Source organism: Anabas testudineus, chromosome 2 (assembly GCF_900324465.2).
Source record: "Anabas testudineus chromosome 2, fAnaTes1.2, whole genome shotgun sequence".
In the NCBI taxonomy this organism is placed as follows: domain Eukaryota; kingdom Metazoa; phylum Chordata; class Actinopteri; order Anabantiformes; family Anabantidae; genus Anabas; species Anabas testudineus.
The window spans coordinates 25783512-25803261 of NC_046611.1; the positions used below are offsets into that span (position 1 = coordinate 25783512).

The window sequence follows — 19750 nt, forward strand, 5'->3', positions numbered from 1 at the left end:
ACCTTGAAGTTCAGCAGAAAAAGCAGCAGTTTGGCAACAGCTGGGGCAGTATATCACTCACATCACAAAGAGATGTTGGTAAAGAGTTGTCTCAGAGCACACTACTTCACAGTCACAGTTGGAAAGATGCACCAATTACACCAAAGATACACCAAGTAGTTGTTACATGTTGGTTTTGTTTGTTTTTGAAATACTTGTTGGAGTGACCATAATTAGTATGTTAGAATTTGTGGATTAGTGGACTTTAAGGATTGTTTAGACTTAGTGTTGTGTCAGCAGGACTGGTGAGCCTGAAACGGAGCATTGCATGATCAGATTAAGCATAACTGGTGAACTTGCATGCCATGTTACCTAAAACAATATAGACTACAGTGGAAAATTGTTCAAAGATCAGTTTTGTAATTAAGCTGATTAATGTGTTGTTAAAATAAAGTCATTTTGGAATAAGAAATATCATCAAGACTTGATATTTAAAAAGACATGGTTGCATTGTTGGCTCCTCCTGTCATATCTCTAAGTGACAGTGGGCAAGAGACTTTTAAATAGGACTAAATGGAAAAGAACGTTTGTCACCTAATCTGCCTAGCAACAAGGGCTGGTCCACACAACTACACAAGAAAAAGATTTTTTTTACTTTGAGTTTTCTTACATTTGAAGTGACTTTCTAGCTCTTTACTCCCCCCTAGTGATAGCTTTGAATGGCCCACCATTGTAGCTATAGTGGAAGTGGTGGCCCTCACAAAGAACTTAAGGATCGTGGTCCTCACAGAGAAGTAAAGACATGTATGTGTGTGTGTGTGTGTGTCTATCCGCCGTTAAGCTATAACCTTACGGAGTTAATGACCTCCATGTCAGTTTTTCAGGGAGAGTCAATAGTGACTTGTTAAAAACCAAACAAGTGTAACCTCTGCAAGGCCACTGCAGCCACAGTTTCACTGAAGACCTTGAAGACCGTCATGAAACAGTGAGCACTGATTCTGAACAGGAACATCAGTGTCAGTCTGAAATCCATCTTGGCAACTTCAGTGTGATCAGGTGACCGATTTTTGGAGTTTGACTATTTGTTTTGTGTTTGAATCCAAAAGAACTTTGATCTGAAAGTCTGCTGTACAGTTGAAAATCAGACGGTGCTTATGTCCCAAGCACAACTGCAGTGTGCTGAGTGTTTTTAACATCATCTTAACAGTTTGTACCTTTTAAACCAATGACTTGTTCCAAATGTACACAGAAAAATAAAAATTTAAACAACGTGTAGCGTCTTTTGAAAGGTGAAACGTTCCAATAAACAGCTTCTTAATAAAGCTGAGCTGTGTCTCAGGTTTGCTCTGTAGATTCAAAGGTTTCTATCAATTTCATAACTTGGGCCAGTCGTGACAAGATGCTTCTGATGCATCCGAGAAGTGTCTCAATGTAGCCAGAAACAACAGCCAAGTCACCGAGGCTTGATTGAAATGTCTGGTCAAACAGACGCAGATCACACAGTGCAACACAAAAAAAAAGTTACTACTATCCTAGCTGACACACTGTGCACTCATCCTCCTTGCCTTTATGCAGTATGCTACAAAAGGTGTATTAGCTTACGCAAACCTGTGTCCTTGTTTTTATGCCCCACAAACATATTAGTCATTCCTTATGTGTGTCTGCACATGCAGCGCCAGGATAAATGGATTTAATAGCTGAGCATAGCAGAAAACAAAGGTGGTAAAGTTATGTTAACCTCTGAAAGCCTGTAAGAGGAGGAGGACGAGTTGTTCCAGGACCAAAAGAAAGAGGTTCACTGAAATCGAAGAAGGTTAGAGCCGGTTCTCATCAGCGTTGGAGAAAAACCTAATGAACTGCTCTAATGAAAGCTGGCTTGAATTCAGCGATGCCTTGAATCTCTATACAGGCCTCTCAGTGTTGTGGAAAATTATTCAAATGGAGCCAAGGGCGCAAAAAGATTTGCTGCTGGTGCCTCACATGATCACAACCCTGCACATGTTACCATGGGAATGGGGGGCATGTGATGTAAGTGTCTATGTTGTCCACAGGCTGGGGTCCTAGCTCCCTCCAGCACTCACACACACACACACACACACACACACACACCTAATGCTGTTCAGCTGCACCACCTCCCTCCTCCCTTGTGTTACTGTGTTAAATCCTCACTGTTAGTCTGGGACCCTCATATGACAGGAGCAGGTTATAAAACCCCCTCAGAGAGACCCAGAGGAGGTCTTTCAGATACTTCATCGGTGCACCACTGTGGGTCCAGGGGACAGCTCGGAGGACAAGGACGTCTCGTAGCCCTCCCTCTCCTGGCAGCCTACCCTCACATCTGTTGCAGGCGAGGACAGGCTCGATTGTGAAAACGAGGAGACACTTGAGGCAATGAGAGGACTTCACCGTCCAATGACAGCAGGGAGGAGGCGTGTCCTGGATTTGAAGCGTGTAAGAGACACGGGAGACAGAGATCAGTCTGTGGGAAGCCTGTAGACTTTTGAGCAGGAGAGCTGCAGGGGACACCTGGACTTGGTGGCATTAAGCGGAGCTGAGAGATCACTGGAAGTTGCACTCGTGTAAATCCGTCAACAGCAGCCAGCATGAATAATGGATCCAACAGAAGCACCGAGCAGAGCTGCCCGGCTCAGCCTCCTCTGGCCATGGACATCATCCTCCGTGAGTAGACTCACTACTTCCAACACATCTCCCGGTGTTTTCCCTCAAGGAGCCCAGCTGATGCCCTTCATTAGAGGGGGTGCACTTAGTGTGGTAACAGTAGGAAAGAGAAACGGATCGTGGTAAACACGAGAGGAGTCCATCTGGTCCTGTGAGGCTGGGACCTGATGGACTCCTGGAAGCTGTGGGTTCACTGGACGTCTCATCTTAACCCTTCACACTTTCACAGAGAGAAACTAAACTCTAAATGCACACAGGCTGGAAGGGATTTTCTGTTTTAACGAGGACACATGTGCTGGGTCGTCTGATCCCAGGTGTATATGAGTGATATCAGAGCAGCAAACTGATCCATCTCCATATAAAACAGAACTAATACTAGTTCCAACTTTTCAACAAGCAAAACTCAGCACACAGCAAACTGAAGTGGACTCAACATGAATAGAGTCAGTCTGCAGATAGAAAGTCGACTTCAATAGATTTATGCAACATTTTAATGACTTAAATTCTGTTTACACCGTGCTAAATGTGTTTCTATGAAACCTGTAGAACCGGTGTTGTGGAGTAAGTAACCCTTTGTTGACAACTTGTAAAGTTGTAATATAGTGTTTTCACTTTCCGCACTTTCCTTTTTTGTTTCTGTTCATTTCCTTTTTTCAAAATCTCTTTTTAAAATCTTCATCAATCATGCTTAAGGCTAAGATTAAACAATACTGTGAAAAAAACTGTGAACTCTAGAAACAGTCGAGTAATATGTTTTTCGTACTACTCGGATCACAGTGACACAACATCTTCAAGAGTTATAAGACCAATGTTCACATTTAGTTTTTCGACACTTTATGCATTTTCCACATCACACAACTGAAATGTTTACTATCAGCACACGTAAAGCCTAAAAGTCACACACAGAAAAACCAACAATAACAGTATTTGTTTATTTGAGTTAGTTTGTTTGTTTTAAACAAATACATTTTTTCAGCTCCTAATACTTGTTGTAGTGTCAGTTTATGTGTAATATGTCATTTTCCAAGAGGAAAAACTAAATGAAATGCTAATTACTCCATTGACCCATAAAATAATCCAGTGCTCTGTAGATTTAGTTGGAATATGTGGAAACCAAAGCAGCACTGTGGACCATTGGCTGTCATTAGAAATGCTGTTGTCCAGTGGAGATGCAGATCAGTAACTACTGCCTATACAAAGGTCTGCGCATCAGAACTGACAAATGTGGCGCTGAGAGATCGTAATCATAAACTCTGGATCAGTCTTGTCAGTTAAACAATCAAAGCTCAGTGTGTCGCTCAGATCACCGAAGGGTGGACATATTTAATTCATGTTGATGAAGGAAACATTACAAAACACTATTAGCTTATTCATTTAAATGTAACTATTGAAATGTCACGTTTTTGACCCACAAGCAGTAAAAAATACAAATAATTGAATTAATATGAAGAGGCCATAGTGAGGACCTTGAGGGAGACGTTGATTTGACGGATAGTTACTGGTGGAGACCCGAGAATAAAAAGCTCGGACTGCCAAAGTACTTTCACTTACAGGCAACATCTTGAAACCATTTGCTCCGGCCTTTTTTTCTGAGTCTGATTGCAAACGAGAATGGAGTTTGGTCATCACTTGTCTTCCTTTGTCTGACACATGTGTTTGAGCAATCTGCTGGTTATCGCATGTGTTTTCTGGTGGATTTCCAGGAATCGCCCTCTGATGGCTACTTTTTTTTTACACTGTGCGTAATCTCACCCACACATGAAGGTGATTTACAGCCAGATTTAGATTCATCAGACCTATCGGAGGTTTGGAGAAACACAACTAATGCTGTTTCAGGATGCAAAACCAATTACCTTTTCCATCTTGCTCAGGTCTGTTTGCTTCACATGGCACGAGGGAAACAGTAAAGTTAAAGGATTTATCCATCCTCTAACTTATTTTCTTTTGTCAACATCTCTATGACAACAGTCTGCCCTTGATTTCCTGCATTCCTGTTTTCACTTAAAGTGAACATTGATTCATTGTTGACTCTGTTTCCGTCATAGAAACACAATCAAGGAGAACAAAAGAACCTACACTGAGACCTTGGCCGGTTATCACAACTGTACCTCCTCAGTGTTTTTTTTTCCTGTTGTATTGTTAGTTCAATCTATTGTCCAAATAATGATGTTTTCTTATGAGGACAATGCTCCAGGTATTATTAGTTTGTACTTTCTAAATGATACTCGATAAATACAGTTATGATTTAGAGGTAGTGAGATAAATAATATGTTTACCTTATATTTAGCTTCCCATCACTTTCCCTGTAGCTCCTTTTCTTATTAATGCAACATTTTTATTAAACCTGCCAAACATCTCAAGGGCTTGTTGAAGGCTATAACAGCACATGTACTCATTACACTTATATATTATCTGGCTTCAGTTTGCAGTTTTTTTTTTGTCAAATAATATTAAAAAAATATTTTTTGTAAATGAATGTATCTAATGAGGTCTTGTTGGAGTTGTTCTTGTCATATACACTGTACAGTGTTTATTTGCTGTTTTAACTACTGTTTCTAACAGTATTGTATTCACACTGCCCGAACAACAACCTAAATACCTCCTCATAATAACAGAGATAGATCATATCAAGTTTCTGAAAAACTACTTTTAGGTCCAGAATTCCAGCTCCAAGAAAAAAAACAAACAAAACAAAAAATGGCTCATTTGTTGTAATTAACTTTCTTTCCTTCCAGAGTTGGACACATTTGGTATCATCCTGTACTCCCTCCTCACCTTCATGGCGGCGGTGTCCATGCTGGTCTTCATAGAAGAATGTATTTACATCTATAGGAAGGTGCCCAACAATAAGAAGAGTGTGATCATCTGGGTGAATGGGGCGGCACCGGTAAGAAAAACACAGTGCTGAGACAACACTGACGTGTCCAGGTCAGCTCAAAACGCCCCAGCGTTAGTCCCGTCTGTAACTTCACATGGACCATATTGTTTCTTTTTTCAGGTGATTGGCGCCATGTCGTGTTTAGGGATGTGGATCCCCAGATCCACCATGTTTACTGATATGACTTCTAATTGGTGATTTTTTTTTTCTTCTCTCATTATGCTTTGTGTTTTTCCAAGTCTAAAAGTGTGTGTGTGTGTGTGGACGTTTCCGTTTTCATGTTCACTGTTTTTCTACAGATTCTTTCTGAACCGTCTTTTTTTTTTTTCATGCTTCTCTTCTTCTTCCTGCCTCCTGCACTTTCTTTCCCTCATTTCTTATTCTTTCCATTCAATTATCTTCTTATCTCTTCGTAGCTACTTTGCAATTGTGGTGTTCAAGTTCCTGATCCTGATGCTGGAGGAGGTGGGTGGTGACGAGGTGTTCCTGAAGCGAGCAGGAAAACATCAACTTAAGATCAGCACAGGACCGTGCTGCTGCTGCTGCCTCTGCCTGCCACATGTGGCCATCACACGGTAAACACTCCAGTAATATACGCCCTGTGGTTTCCATAATAATCTGCCTTTTCCTGGCTTGAGAGCCAAAATGTACGCTGTTGATTTCTGTCAACACCCTGGGCATGAACAACATCTGAGGAATGTTTAGCGGTTCGTTAGTTTGATACCAGCAGAAACGTCTTATCTTTGCCGGGAAGATGTTTTTTTAAAGTAAAGTGGAGGAAAATCTGTATTGTTGTACGGAGCCTCAAGATGATGGAAACTAGAAACTAGAAAAGAAGCCCACAAGAGTTTTGATTACTGTGCACTACATAGAGGTAGAGAACATAAGAGTTACCTAACAAACAAAGAAGCCTAGACTCTATAAAGCTCACTAATTATTACCATACATCGTGTTTGTTCAGAAATACAAATACGACATAAAACTCCCTGAGACACTGCTTCATTCATTGTTTTGTAAAGATTAAATCCTCATGTCATTTAGTGAGTTTTAGAGGTGGTCTGAGAGCAGTATGAACCTCATGAATTAACTCTCGTCAAGAAAACATTCCCCAGACCTCTAACTGTTCCTGTCTGTATTTAAAAGCTGCTGTGACCAGAGTCTCTTTTCAGAGGATTCGAAAGAAGAACGCTAATGGAGCGCAGATCCTGTGCAGCTTCTGGTTGCAGCCACGTGTTCTTTGAGGGCACAGGCTGGTGCACAGGTGGCTTTGATGGAATCTTTGGTTTGTTTGAACACTGTTTAATAGTCACACATCCTCTGAACAGAAAGTATTGAACTCTAGACGCTACAGTTATTCCTCTGGTCTGTACAAGTTGAACACACTCTTGGTCGTTCAACTCTGTCAGGGGCTGGACAGCACACCGTGCACAGCAGGGTGATGCACCCAGTGCGACTGTGTGTCACAGTTGGTTTATCTGTCCAATATAAATAAAGTCTCCAGTCAATACAGTTTTTTTTACACGCATGACGTTGTAGCAGAGGCAGGTACACTTTCATTTCAGGTTGGAGCAAAAAATAAGTGAGCTTATCTTTAAGGCTATGCTACGCTTATAATGATTGGTGTGTTAATGATACGGAAAATCCTTTGGCATGAACTGGGGTGTGGAATAGACAGCCACACCACGATGATGATGATGATGATGATGATGATATGCAACCCAGCACAAGCTCCAACCTGTCGCTTTGATTGTCAGTTTACATAAAACCAGGGTGTGACAGTTTGTGCAGTGTTCCGAACATCTGAATGAATCGACTAACTTTTTGATAAAAACGTGAAGCGTCTGTCCAATGAACCTCTGAGGAACAGTCATGTTTGTTGTTTTGCATGCAAGGACAATCAAGCATAGACCTTCCTAAACCCAATAAAGATGTGCCCAAGGCTGTTTAAAATAGTTCGAAACATCTTGTACCAATAATTCAGGATGGGGTCATGCCAATGGGGAATTCCACAATGGACTTTTAATAGTTTTTGAATTGAGACTAAACCATGTTTCTCATCAGCAGCTACTGTTAAATAGTTTCCTCTGTTCCACCTCCAGGCGCTCTCTCTTCCTGCTCAAACTTGGCTCCTTCCAGTTTGCCCTCCTGAAGATTGTCTTTACCATCCTTTCTATTGTTCTGTCGACCAACGGGAACTTCGACCTGAACGATGTGAGTTGACATCTTGGAAATGAAGTCTTTTGTACTTTTTCTTTTGTTCGTTTTATGTGAGTCATAAAACTTAGCGTGTCAGTGCTACTGTTTGGTTATTTCCTCACATGCTCTCAGTTGGATATATACTTTTAGTTATATAGATTGTATCATGTTCAAACATGTCCACGAGTCATTCGCAGTGACATTGGCTCTCTTGTCAGATGCAAAATAATTTAGTTTGTAAAAGTGCTGTAGACAAAGACTGTCAAGCAGCAACATATAGATATTTGCATCTAATATCTTTATATTTACTTCTTATTCCTGTGGATTCTAGCCGGTTCAGTGATGTATACATTAATGCAGAAATGTGACTGTGAGTTCAAAATCAACAACAGATGAGCCATTATTCAGTGCATACAGTGTTGTACACCCCACATTACATCATGCATTCAGTCATTGTATGATTTATACATTTGCATTACTAAAGCTGGTGTTTGTACCCTTGTTATAGAGGATTACATATATCCCCATTCATCATGTACTGCACATGCTCTCTCTCAGACTTATTTTCTCTGTTTTCTCCTCTGACCCTGCGTGTGACCACACTTCAGCTGACTATTAGTGGCGCCGTCATGTGGATCAACCCAATTGTGGGCATCTTAACAATCATAGCTCTGTGGCCTGTAGCAATATTGTTCATGCACCTGAAGGTTGCCCTGCGGACGCTTAAGATCGTCCCCAAATATGCCATGTACCAGGTAAGACGTAGGAAGAATGTTTGCACACAAACAGACTGAACTATACGTGGCTAAAAGTTTCTCCAGAAATTTCTAAAAAGGTCAGAAAATGGTCAGAAATCTTAGTCATATTTGTGGTAAATGCTAAGTCACAGCTGGTTCAAATAAGAACTCAGCTGAGAGACCTTAACTCCTGTTGCATATGAATGAATGTTGAACTTTTTCAGGATCAGAACAAGAAGCAGCAAGAAATAAGCATTTGCTTTTTCACTTTTAACAGGGTTGCTTTTAGGTCTCTTACAAGGTTTTCCAGCATTGTGGTTAACGGTATACTTATGTGTGTGTGTCTGTGTGTCTGTGTCTGTGTGTGTGTCTATAGCTGGTACTAATCCTGAGCCAGCTACAAACAGCTATCATCAACATCTTGGCTTTAAACAGAATCATCCCTTGTTCTCCACCTTTCTCTTCTACAGCCAGAGGATACAGTGAGTCAACATCCATGTATTCATTCATGTCAATCCATGGTTTTATCTGTTCGATAAGCAGTGAGTCAGTCTATTCCCGCGTTTGTTTGCCATGACCGACTCCTTAACGTTAATCCTCATTTATCAGTGCTTCTATTGTGCTCTGCCCCACAGTGATCAATCAGCAGGTGTTAATCTTGGAGATGTTCATCATAACTCTGATAACACGTATGCTGTATCGGCGACAGTACGACCCCCTACCTGAAGAAGAGCCTGACGATAATGAAAACACCAAGATGGTTGCAATCCCATATTCTGCATGAGAACTACGTGCGTTTGAGTGTGTGAGTGTGTTTGAATGAGTCATTTATATTTTTCTTGCATCTATTTGATTAATTGATTAAGTCAATACGAATAAATATAAATATGAATTGTATGTAAATTATTCTTGTGGATGTTCTTTAAGAGTCGCAGACACAGTTGATCGTTGACTGACAGGACGCTGGGGTCACACTTCCATCCATTGGGATAAATTTTTGATTTATTGTTCCCACTTTGTGTCCTCTCTGTCTTTTCAAGTCATTTTTTTTTTTTACTGTGAATGAGACTAACAGCAAGAAGTACATATACTGTACTATATATAGTACAGCTTTAATTTACAAGTCTGTAACTTGCTTATAATTCCCAAGGAACGCTCCTGGAAAGAAGTTACTGTACATACTTTAGCTCTAGTGGCTCTAGTCCAATTTGAATTCAAACATGAAACTAACCAACAGCGCACTGATTACAGAATGGAACTTCTTTGTTTCATTTTTTTCATCATAGCTAATTTTGCTTTTCATTAACAAGCTTCTCCATTTAAAACCAAAGTAGTAATCTCTTCTCTACCCGTTTGTCATGTGTCGCCACGGAAAAATGTATTTTCCGTATATGTTGATGTGTGTGCCTGGTGGTAAACACACTTTGTGCACTGTGCATTGTGCACTGACTGAATTATTTCATCAGACGTTTATCCTACCATTTTAAAAGTCTTAATTGTTTAACGTTAATTGTAATACACAGCACTTTCCAAGAGTGTTCCCTAAAACAAATATAGAGCATTTTCCTAAAATGCGAGAACCAAAAATGAGACTTTTATCATGTATTTATATATATTTCTATTTTATAAGATGATGACAAAGTGTGTTTTTGTCTCTGTATATGCCTTCTGTATTGCAGCTTATGGACCTGTATCGTCTCTATTATCCATGTGCACCATGTCAGTACTTTAAAGATGCTCAGATGAATTGTCAAACACTGAATGTTTCTCTGGTCTCGTTTGTTTCCCTGTGTTCAGTCACACTGGTTCGTTTGGATCTTGGGCCACTAGGTGGCAGGAGAGAGCTGCAGACAAGTTAAGACTGTGGGAGCCTGATCATAAGCTCTTACTGTAACAGTTATCACCTACAAACAGTCAGAAAATGTGTGGCCTACAATAATATCGTTATTTCGTATATTTTCACATGTAAACACGCTGCCTGTGTACCACACACACGGTATGACACCGTGTGCTTTACAGTAAATGGCTGCTGATAAACAAGCTAACGCAAACGGCGTTGATTGACACGCCTCCATCCAATCGCGTTGTTGTTTCGTGTCACTTCCGCGTTTCGGACCAATCACCGCAGAGCATCAAGCAGCCTGACACAAGTGCGGTTGAGTGGAGACTTTCGAACGTGTGTACGTCAGAAGACGTCAAGTCTCCGCAAACAGAGCGGAAGTCCGGGCAGCATCTTTCAAAATAAAGTTTTTTTTTAGCGTTAATACTTTATTAATTTACTGTTAAGCTTGACCCAGCTCTTTTCCTTGCTCAAAGGTTTCATAAGGATTTATTAAACAACCAGAGATTGTCACAGTTCCAATTATTTAAATAAGTATAGGGTATGACTTCTCTTCTCAACATATACACGCTTTTAATTTACATAATTAATTTCAACAGTTGTGAAACCTACACACACATATAACTGATGTGGGTAGTCTTAGAGAAAATGAAAGAAGAGTAAAAAAGTTTCGTATTGGGTCCTACTTTCCCCCACAACTGTATAAACCAGCTGCATGTTCTTGGTTTTTTCTTCACAGGAAACACAGAGTTTAATATGATCATTTACCTATTAATGATCACTATAATAAAGTTTACTCTAGGAGATGTTGTCAGCTGAGTTAATAAGTACTATTGTATTTACTAAGTCACAAAGGCTCAGAGCTTTCTCAGTATTATAAGACACTAGTTACTACCTGCATTTAATAAATCAACCCTATGTCATTTTCATCTTATCCATCCAGTTGTCTTGGATTCATTTGGCCATTTTTTGTCACCTTTCATATAGATATGAAGTGTAAGACCTAGATGATAGTGGGTTTGCGTCTTTATGGTCGGGTCAAATCTCTGCATCTCAGTAAAAACTTAATTATAAGCCTTTTATCAAGGTTATATCTGATTAAAAAGTGTTGCTTCGTTTGATCTGTCGAGTGGCAACGACAACAAGTGTTGTTTTATTTTGAAAAATCCCAACAGAAAGCCGCGGGTTGACTGTGACAGCTCGACGTCTGAGTTGCTCTGGTTGTCCAACGATGTAGTCAGATCCAGGAAGCCCTGATCAGGGCATGATGTTTCTATGTTATCATATAAGCGCATGGACATTTATTTATCGCGTCGCTTGGTTTCCACCGGAGCTCTGCGGGCTGGGACGCATGTGGACTCCGCCGACAGAGGACTGTCCGAGCGTCTGGCAGCGTCACCGGGGATAAAATGCTGTTGTTCCTCCCGACTCTCATTCAAACGTTCACATCCCGGCAGCATCATTAAACTTTCAAAATGAGGATCTTGACGTGTCTGCTGAAAAACACTAACCCCAAAATCGAGTATTACTCGAAGTTCTCTCCGTCTCCTCTGTCCATCAAGCAGTTTCTGGATTTCGGTAAGTCGCAGTAACGTAGGCCTTACAGGACTTCCAGATGTGTCACCTGGACTAATGGCAAGGATGCCAGCACCAGGGCCTGTCGTTGCCCTTGAGTTACTCACTTTATTCGCTGTGTCTGTGGGTTTGAAGTGTCACGGGCAGAGCTCTTATTAATAGAGCAGCCCTGAAACCGGACACTGAGCTGGGATCGGACGGCCCTGCTTGGATTTAGTGTTTACTTCTAGTACAGGATCAGGAAAGTGGGTGACTGTGCATCTGTTGCAGCCTTGTTTACTACGGGAACAGGTGGCACACACACACACACACACACACACACACACACACACACACACACACACACCTGCCCACGCTGCGTGCAGGTGTGTTTATCCACACGTAGATGGACACAGGGTGGGTTTTACTTTTCTTATTACTCAGCAGGGCGTACACCTGTGTTGGCATAAGTGATTGTGCAGTAGTTTAATGGGAAAAGTGAAATGGAGGGCATCCAGCCAATATGTTGTGCTACAGCCTCTGTTATAAGACTTGACATGCAGGATGACAGTGTTGGTAGCTACACTTGGGACTTCTGTTACGCCTTTGTCAGCAGTAATTGTTCATGTCAAGAGGGCAATAGGGCGAAATATATCAGTGTTTCCAAGGGGGAAACGGAGGAATCATCCAAGGTTCACCAGCAGCAGATGCAGAGTGCGTCTTTCCAGGGCTGAGTCAGTTTCACTACCTCTATTTTTAAAGTTTAACAGGCCTCTCCTCATATTGCTGAATCAGGGCTGCTGTCCATTGAGCTGAGATGATGGGACACTTCCTGTAATTCTGGATGAGAGTCAATTTTTTACCCGCATGACAATAAAATAACATAATTGCCTCTACTCTTCTGGTGTGTTGAGACTCCCAGGACATTACAATACCCGACACAAGCTGTGATTGTGTCTCTGTGTGGTGCGATTTACTGGGACTTTACTATTTTCCCCTTTCTGGTGACTGGAAGAACCTGGAAGCATTTTCTTCAGCAGAGTTTCAATGTGTTCAGTGGTTTTCTGTGCTGAGAGTTAATAGGGTTCACATGCTTCTGTGGGCATAATTGCATGCACGCACAAGAGGCAGAGGTGTTTTGCACATTGTGTAAATAACATTTTGGTTGAGTCAAGTATGTAAAAATGCACAACTGGCTTCATTTTCAAGAAAGTCTTTTAGAATAAATTGCAGTAATTCTGTTTTCATTGTTTAGATCTAAAACATAAATCCCCATGACCTTCCCATGACTCCCTCCCCCTGCACTGGAAGCAAGATTCATGATTTCCTTGTATACAGTTCCTAAGCTTTTGAACAGGGACACAGTTGTCTTTATTTAAGCTCAGTTCGCCGCCACGTTTTGGATTTTAAATGAAACACAACAAGGTGTGTTGACTGTCAACTTTAGTTTTGCCAAAAATATTGTGTCAGGTACCTCACGTTACCTTGGTTTTCACATAACATGATTACAGCAGAAGGTTTTTAAAACCAGGGCTTTGATAAATACCATTTTTCTCTTAGGCAGGGACAATGCGTGTGAGAAAACATCCTATGTCTTCCTGCGTAAGGAACTTCCTGTGCGGCTGGCCAACACCATGAGAGAAGTCAACCTGCTGCCTGACAAGCTGCTCAGTCAGCCCTCCGTCAGACTGGTTCAGAAATGGTGAGCCACTTCCTCTTCATGTTGCCGCCAGATGATAAGGTTTATTGTAGCAATAGTGCTAAGATGTGCCTTTTGTCCCTCGGTTTTGCTTTCCTAGGTACATGCAGAGTTTTGTTGAGCTGCTGGATTATGAGAATCGAAAGCCAGAGGACCCTCACGCTCTGAACGAGTGAGTGAATAGTGGCCTTGATTAATGATTCATAAATGAAGTTACAGTATATCTACAGACAGTACAACACCCAGCCGCTATGCACTGTCTTTATGACCACAGTTAATCCCTTTAGTAGAGATAGATGCTGACTGTACAGGTAACACGTACAGGAGTGAGTATTTATACCAAAACTATGCCTTCGTGATAAACGGCCCCACATAACTAATAAACACAGACAGGAATTTGGATTATCTCTTATCTGTTCAGAGAACACCTTCTCAGCGGTTGAACTAAAGAAAAGGTCGTTATTATTTATCATTATTAGTGTAAGATAAGAACGATCGCGCTATCAGTGTCCAAATGTCATCCAGTGATTTTGACTTCTTCTAGTTTCCTGGAGCTGTTGATTGAGATCCGTAACCGCCACAACGATGTGGTTCCCACCATGGCTCAGGGAGTCATAGAGTACAAGGAGAAGTTCGGCTTCGACCCCTTCATCAGCAGCAACGTCCAGTATTTCCTCGACCGCTTTTACACCAACCGCATCTCCTTCCGCATGCTAATCAACCAGCACAGTGAGTCCCAAAACTTGTCTACATTAGAAACTCTGAACAATACTGTGAGTCCTGTTGGGTTTTGTTACTCACGATTTGTCACTGTGTTTCTGTTCAGCTCTCCTGTTTGGTAATGACACCAACCCTGCTCATCCGAAACACATAGGGAGTATAGACCCTAACTGTAACGTGGCTGAAGTCGTCAATGGTGAGTCAAAGAAGGTCAAACTGACACTCGTGTTTTAACACAGTCCTTACAGTTTCCATTCATGTGACTGTATACGGAGCACTGTATGCTTTAGGTGTGAATAGTTTTGTATTGGTTGAAATGTTTCGCTATTCTGCAAACATTTGCATAGTTAACTCCTGTCCTGACCTGTGCCTCGTAGTACGACAGTCGTCCTCAGCCGCGCCACAAATGCACCACAACTCATACTTCACATGTACACATGACGACATAGTTTAGAAGAATTCCAGCAGTGTATATCCAACGCTGCACTCTCAGTGACCCTATGAACCACAGCTGCTACAATAGTGACCTGTAATTGTCACAAATCTAAATATAAACAATGTTCTTATTCACTTGCTCTGCCCTGACTTGTGTTGCTTTGTCTCCTCCATCAGATGCCTATGACACAGCCAAGATGCTGTGTGAGAAGTACTACTTGGCTGCTCCCGAGCTCAAGATTGAAGAGTTCAACAGTAAGAAATGCTTGACTTGTGCGCAACAAGCCATCCATCCATGCGTTTAACAATTTCGCCCTGTAATTTGTTATACAGCTGTGAATGTGTTGTGTTAACCAGCTATTTAGAGCTTGTCGGTGCAGCTTGGGGATCCAGATTTAGTCCTGTAATGACAACAATGTCTACCATCTCATTAACTTCAAAATAACTAGCTATTGGTGTGTGCACGTTGCATTTTGTCTTCCAGTGAAGGCCCCTAAAAAGCCCATCCAAGCGGTGTATGTGCCCTCTCATCTGTTCCACATGCTGTTTGAGCTCTTCAAGGTAAACAGTGCGCAATCGTTTAAGCCAGACTAGTTCAGCGCTCTGTAAATGTAATTAATCGGTAATGCGACTAATAAATCTGTAATGATTCATGCCGAGCTGAGTTAATTAATTCTGTGTTTGCAGAACTCAATGAGAGCAACCGTGGAGCTTCATGAGAATAATAAAGAAGGATTGCCTCCCATAAAGGCAAAAGTCACTCTGGGTAAAGAGGATCTCTCAATAAAGGTATAGCAGACACAAATACACAACATAGTTATGAAAACAAAAACATGGTATTTAAATGCTGGGTTTTCTTTTTCTTCTCTCCCACTTTCTTCCTTCAGATCAGTGACAGAGGGGGAGGAGTTCCCCTGAGGAAGATAGACCGTCTGTTTAACTACATGTACTCCACTGCCCCTACACCAAGCCTGGAGCCAGGAGCTGTCCCACTGGTACACCCTTTCATTAAATCAAATCTAATCATTATTGACCTTGTTGACCACTGTTTGTCATATATGACACACACACACACACACACATCTGGGAAAGAGAGTCTGCAGTGTTTCTTATCTGCTCATGTGCAGGCTGGTTTTGGCTATGGCTTGCCCATTTCCAGGCTCTATGCCCGATACTTCCAGGGGGATTTAAAACTTTACTCCATGGAGGGCGTTGGCACAGATGCTGTCATCTATTTGAAGGTAAAGTGAAAAAGTCAAGCGAATGGAATGGTATAATGACTTTTCTCTCTCCTAAATATTATTATAAATTAATGATGAGTAGTTTGACATTCTTGCCAGGAGTGAAATTAGAAGAGCAATGGCATTTACACAGAAGACCAAGGAGAGAGTTAGTTTAGCTTAAAGACTGGAAGACTGTTCAAATGTTAAAACATCAACAACAAGTATGACAAGTTCATATTACAGGTGTTACCAGGTTGTTTTGCTGAGTAGCCTTAATTTCTTTTATTTATTTAAGATCACAAGACAAGCACACAACACACACACATCTCTGCAACAATGCAGTAAATCTTGTTAATCAAGCTGCCACGTTAATCACATGTAGAAAGGTGACTAACCAGGACTTGCTGCTGTGATTCAGAGGCAACACGTTTTAATTGTCACAATGACTTTGAAAAATCTGATGCACATGTTGGGACTGATGTTGGTAGAAGAGAACATTAGGTGACGTTAATTAAAGGTTGTTTTCCTCGTAGAAACTGTCAACAGCCTGTGGACACATGGTACTTCAGGTTTTGTTTCGTTTTTTTTAATTTGAGCTATTAAATGTGCAGACATTGCCTCGCGCCTCCTTTTAAAGGAAGCAACCGTTCTGTTTCCCAACTTCACAGTGTTGGTAAAGAGCAGATGATACAACCACACAATGTGATAATCTAAAAGCACTACCACCGCAACATGAAGTCCACACAATGAGTAGAGAACATTTCATAATTCTCTTAAACGTAGCTTTAGCAGAGCTACGCTTCTGGTACCTTGATACACCTGTTATGTAGATCCAAGCAGCCAGAAAGTGCGAGTTGACTAGCCGAGCAAAGGATGAAGACTGGAAACAGGGAGAAGCCCAAACCGTTTTCCTTTAATGATCAATGTCTATGAGTTCTCCCTGACTAGTGTTTCGTTCCTCCATTTAAAGGCCCTGTCCAGTGAGTCCTTCGAGCGCCTGCCTGTGTTTAACAAGTCAGCGTGGCGTCATTACAAGACCAGCGCCGAGGCTGACGACTGGAGCAACCCCAGCAAGGAGCCGCGTGATGCCAGCAAGTCCAAATACAAAGCCAACAGATAACTCTGCTTAGCACATTAGCCCAGCCCTGTGCTGGGACCTGATCGCCTGCAGTCTGCCTAGAGCATGAACGATGAAATGTTGCCCTTGGGAAAACACTTGGTGTAGGCAAAATGGCTTTTACATTCCAGTGGGTAAAGCTTTTGGAGAAGACGAATAACCTCGACTCAAATCTGAACCCAATGGCAATGACCTTCATCAGCGTAGCTTTCATTGTTGTGACATTAGCAGTGGCTCTCCCACGACGGGGTTTAACGCCATCCCTGTTATAGAAACCCGTTTAGAAGTAACTGGTTATTTCGGTAAATAGTTACTAGTGTAGATTCCATTTTCTCCTCCTTCTAATCATTCCTTCAACCTAAACTCACTGCATCACTGTTATCTCTCCCTCTGTCTCGTGCACAGTGTGGCTTGCATCATGCTTGCTGCCTAGACTGCTGCTCCCTGTGGCTGAATAAGCCATGCACTGTTGACTGAGTGTTTTTCTCACCATCAGTGACGGCTTGTATTCGGTTTCTCCCTCTCAAACACAAACAGAGTCAGGGGGTTTGGGTTTCGGTGCAAATGGGAAGAGGAGGAGGTTCAATTTCCTTCCTTTGAGAGACACTTTTGAGTGAACGCACAATTAGGCCAGTGTGTCATTGGCATAGTAAAGACTTGTTTTGGTTGCACTCTGTTTAAATTTGGGAAAATGAAAGAGAGCATTGCCTATAGGAGCAAGAATATTATAACTCTTTTGGAAGAATAATAGGAAGTGACAGAAAGACACGTTATTCAAAAGACAAAGAAGTCAGGGTTTACATTTTATGCCACTGAGAGAAATAGTTACTTCTAGAAACATATAACTGTTTTTTTAAAATCTGCCTTCAGGGCTTTTTTTTTATTTTTATCTTTTTCTACTTTACTCTTAGAAGTTAACCAACTGCCCACTTACAGACTGTTAACAGGCAATGCGTATTCTCAGACATTTCTGCTTGCAAGAAAACTCTACGCCCTTTTTTTGCGATTTACTAAAGTATCCAAGGCACAGCTGTAGGATGCTTATGTAGTGCCACCATGCCACCTTGTCTGTTAAGTAGCTTACTCCACACCAGCAAAATGTATTGAATGAATCCTCACAGACAGGAATAGACCTGATCCATCTAGTACGGTCTTTAAATGTGGGATCAGATTATTACATCTTACACCCTTTTTGTACACCGGTGTATTTGGAGATGGTGCTTTTATTTTATAATGTTGAGTGAAAAAATCCTTTATCCATGAACAAAGTCTCAGTTAAGTTACTTCTTAAGCACTGAGCATTGTTTTCTTTGACTTTCCCAGTTGAATAGAATTCATTTTAAGGACGTTTTTCTGATTATTTCTCTATTTCTCTTTATTTATATAACAGGAAGCACTAAATTTTTACTTTTTGGCAAAGTTAGCAGAGGAAATTCTAGTTAAAGGAGCTGAGCTCCAAACTGTAACAGTGCACTTTACCAAGTCTACACACATATGTTCCCCCTAAATAACTTCGCATCAGATCCCAGAATAGCACTTTATTATTATTTTGGAGCTACTGACAAAGATTAAACTTTAATCTAAAATGGCCCAAATCTGGAACTGTTTCTTAAGACTGGAAGGTGGGGAATTTCAGTAATCTGAAGTGACTTCCTTTTCTCGTCTCTTTTAGCTCTGCCTGATGTGAAAAGAGTGTAGATGAAGAATTTTGAAGGGATGCTTCCGTATGGAGAATTTCCTCATCCTGTAGCTTCTTCGCTTTACAGGCACACTGTAAGATTTTCCCCATCCCAATGCCTTTGTGACCTGCCAGTCTCACTGAGTGATGATCAGTGACGAACCTGCTGTAAATCACCTATAACATGTTGTGTTATAGGCTAAAGACAGTTGTCTTCATTGTTCTTGTTCAGGCCTCAGTTCAGCATCTTTTGTATGTGGTCTATCTGTAAACTAGTCACATTGAACTGCTAATGATCAGTTTAGATTTCCATGATTCAGAGACCAGAGGAACTTCCACCTTTAGTAGTTGTAAACCTTTTCTGTTAAAGACTGTCTCTGTACTGATCTGTATTTTAGAAAATACAGTTTGTATAACTGTGTAAGATGTACATACAGCCACTGTGGAGTGATTGTTCTGTTTTCCATCGTACTGTACCTCCAGCTTAAAGTGTTTGCATGTATTGAACTCCTCTGTGTGGAGGCATTCATGCAAACATATCCAAATAATGCATCAGCATCACCAAAAAGGTAATAGAGCAGTCTAATAATTTGATTCAGCATGAGATCAACTTTCAGTACTTACAGTATTGTCAAAGCTGACAATAAAGAGAATTGCTGTTGTGTGTGATTTGTCAGATTTTTTTTTTTTTTTTTTACACATCTTAAAATTAGAAAATGTTGACTTTTAAATCACATTCAGTTATCCTTTTGTTTTATTTACATATCAAGCCAGTTTAACATTAAGATTTAAAAAATAAAAAAAAGACACATTCCCAAAGTTTGTACATATAGTGCAGATTAACATGTAGTGCGTACAGGACATTATCTCTACATTGCATTATATATTGTATTGTTGGGGTGGAAGAGAGGTTTGCTCCAGCCTGGACTGGGTCAGCAGACCTGAGCAAAAACAGTTGTTACATACATTTATAATAATAGCAAATTAAACATTGGGGCTGTGTTTCTGCGTTTGA

At 41.0% G+C, this 19750-nt stretch overlaps 2 protein-coding genes across 2 annotated transcripts; both read left to right on the forward strand.

The window, feature by feature from the left end:
- Positions 1-2260: 2260 nt before the first annotated feature.
- On the forward strand, positions 2261-10231 carry slc51a (solute carrier family 51 subunit alpha). Its single transcript, XM_026363330.1, has 8 exons — positions 2261-2658; positions 5394-5545; positions 5657-5730; positions 5953-6111; positions 7636-7747; positions 8341-8487; positions 8846-8951; positions 9105-10231. The coding sequence occupies exons 1-8, from the start codon at positions 2583-2585 to the stop codon at positions 9251-9253; spliced, it is 975 nt and encodes a 324-aa protein (XP_026219115.1). The 5' UTR covers positions 2261-2582; the 3' UTR covers positions 9254-10231.
- A 1276-nt stretch (positions 10232-11507) lies between these two features.
- Positions 11508-19404, forward strand: pdk3a (pyruvate dehydrogenase kinase, isozyme 3a). Its single transcript, XM_026363356.1, has 11 exons — positions 11508-11887; positions 13424-13565; positions 13663-13734; positions 14107-14291; positions 14389-14478; positions 14895-14972; positions 15202-15278; positions 15405-15506; positions 15605-15712; positions 15845-15958; positions 16911-19404. Exons 1-11 carry the CDS (start codon positions 11785-11787, stop codon positions 17058-17060), a joined length of 1221 nt encoding a protein of 406 aa, XP_026219141.1. The 5' UTR covers positions 11508-11784; the 3' UTR covers positions 17061-19404.
- Positions 19405-19750: the final 346 nt, after the last annotated feature.

What these genes read in the sequence shown, in the direction of transcription:
- slc51a (XM_026363330.1), top strand. Translation starts at nt 2,583, where the DNA reads ATGAATAATGGATCCAACAGAAGCACCGAGCAGAGCTGCCCGGCTCAG. An exon ending in GGAACTTCGACCTGAACGAT is followed by an intron (nt 7,748 to 8,340) that starts GTGAGTTGACAT and finishes ACCACACTTCAG; the next exon opens with CTGACTATTAGTGGCGCCGT. An exon ending in CCAAATATGCCATGTACCAG is followed by an intron (nt 8,488 to 8,845) that starts GTAAGACGTAGG and finishes GTGTGTCTATAG; the next exon opens with CTGGTACTAATCCTGAGCCA.
- pdk3a (XM_026363356.1), top strand. Translation starts at nt 11,785, where the DNA reads ATGAGGATCTTGACGTGTCTGCTGAAAAACACTAACCCCAAAATCGAG. An exon ending in CGTGGCTGAAGTCGTCAATG is followed by an intron (nt 14,479 to 14,894) that starts GTGAGTCAAAGA and finishes CTCCTCCATCAG; the next exon opens with ATGCCTATGACACAGCCAAG. An exon ending in TGCTGTTTGAGCTCTTCAAG is followed by an intron (nt 15,279 to 15,404) that starts GTAAACAGTGCG and finishes CTGTGTTTGCAG; the next exon opens with AACTCAATGAGAGCAACCGT.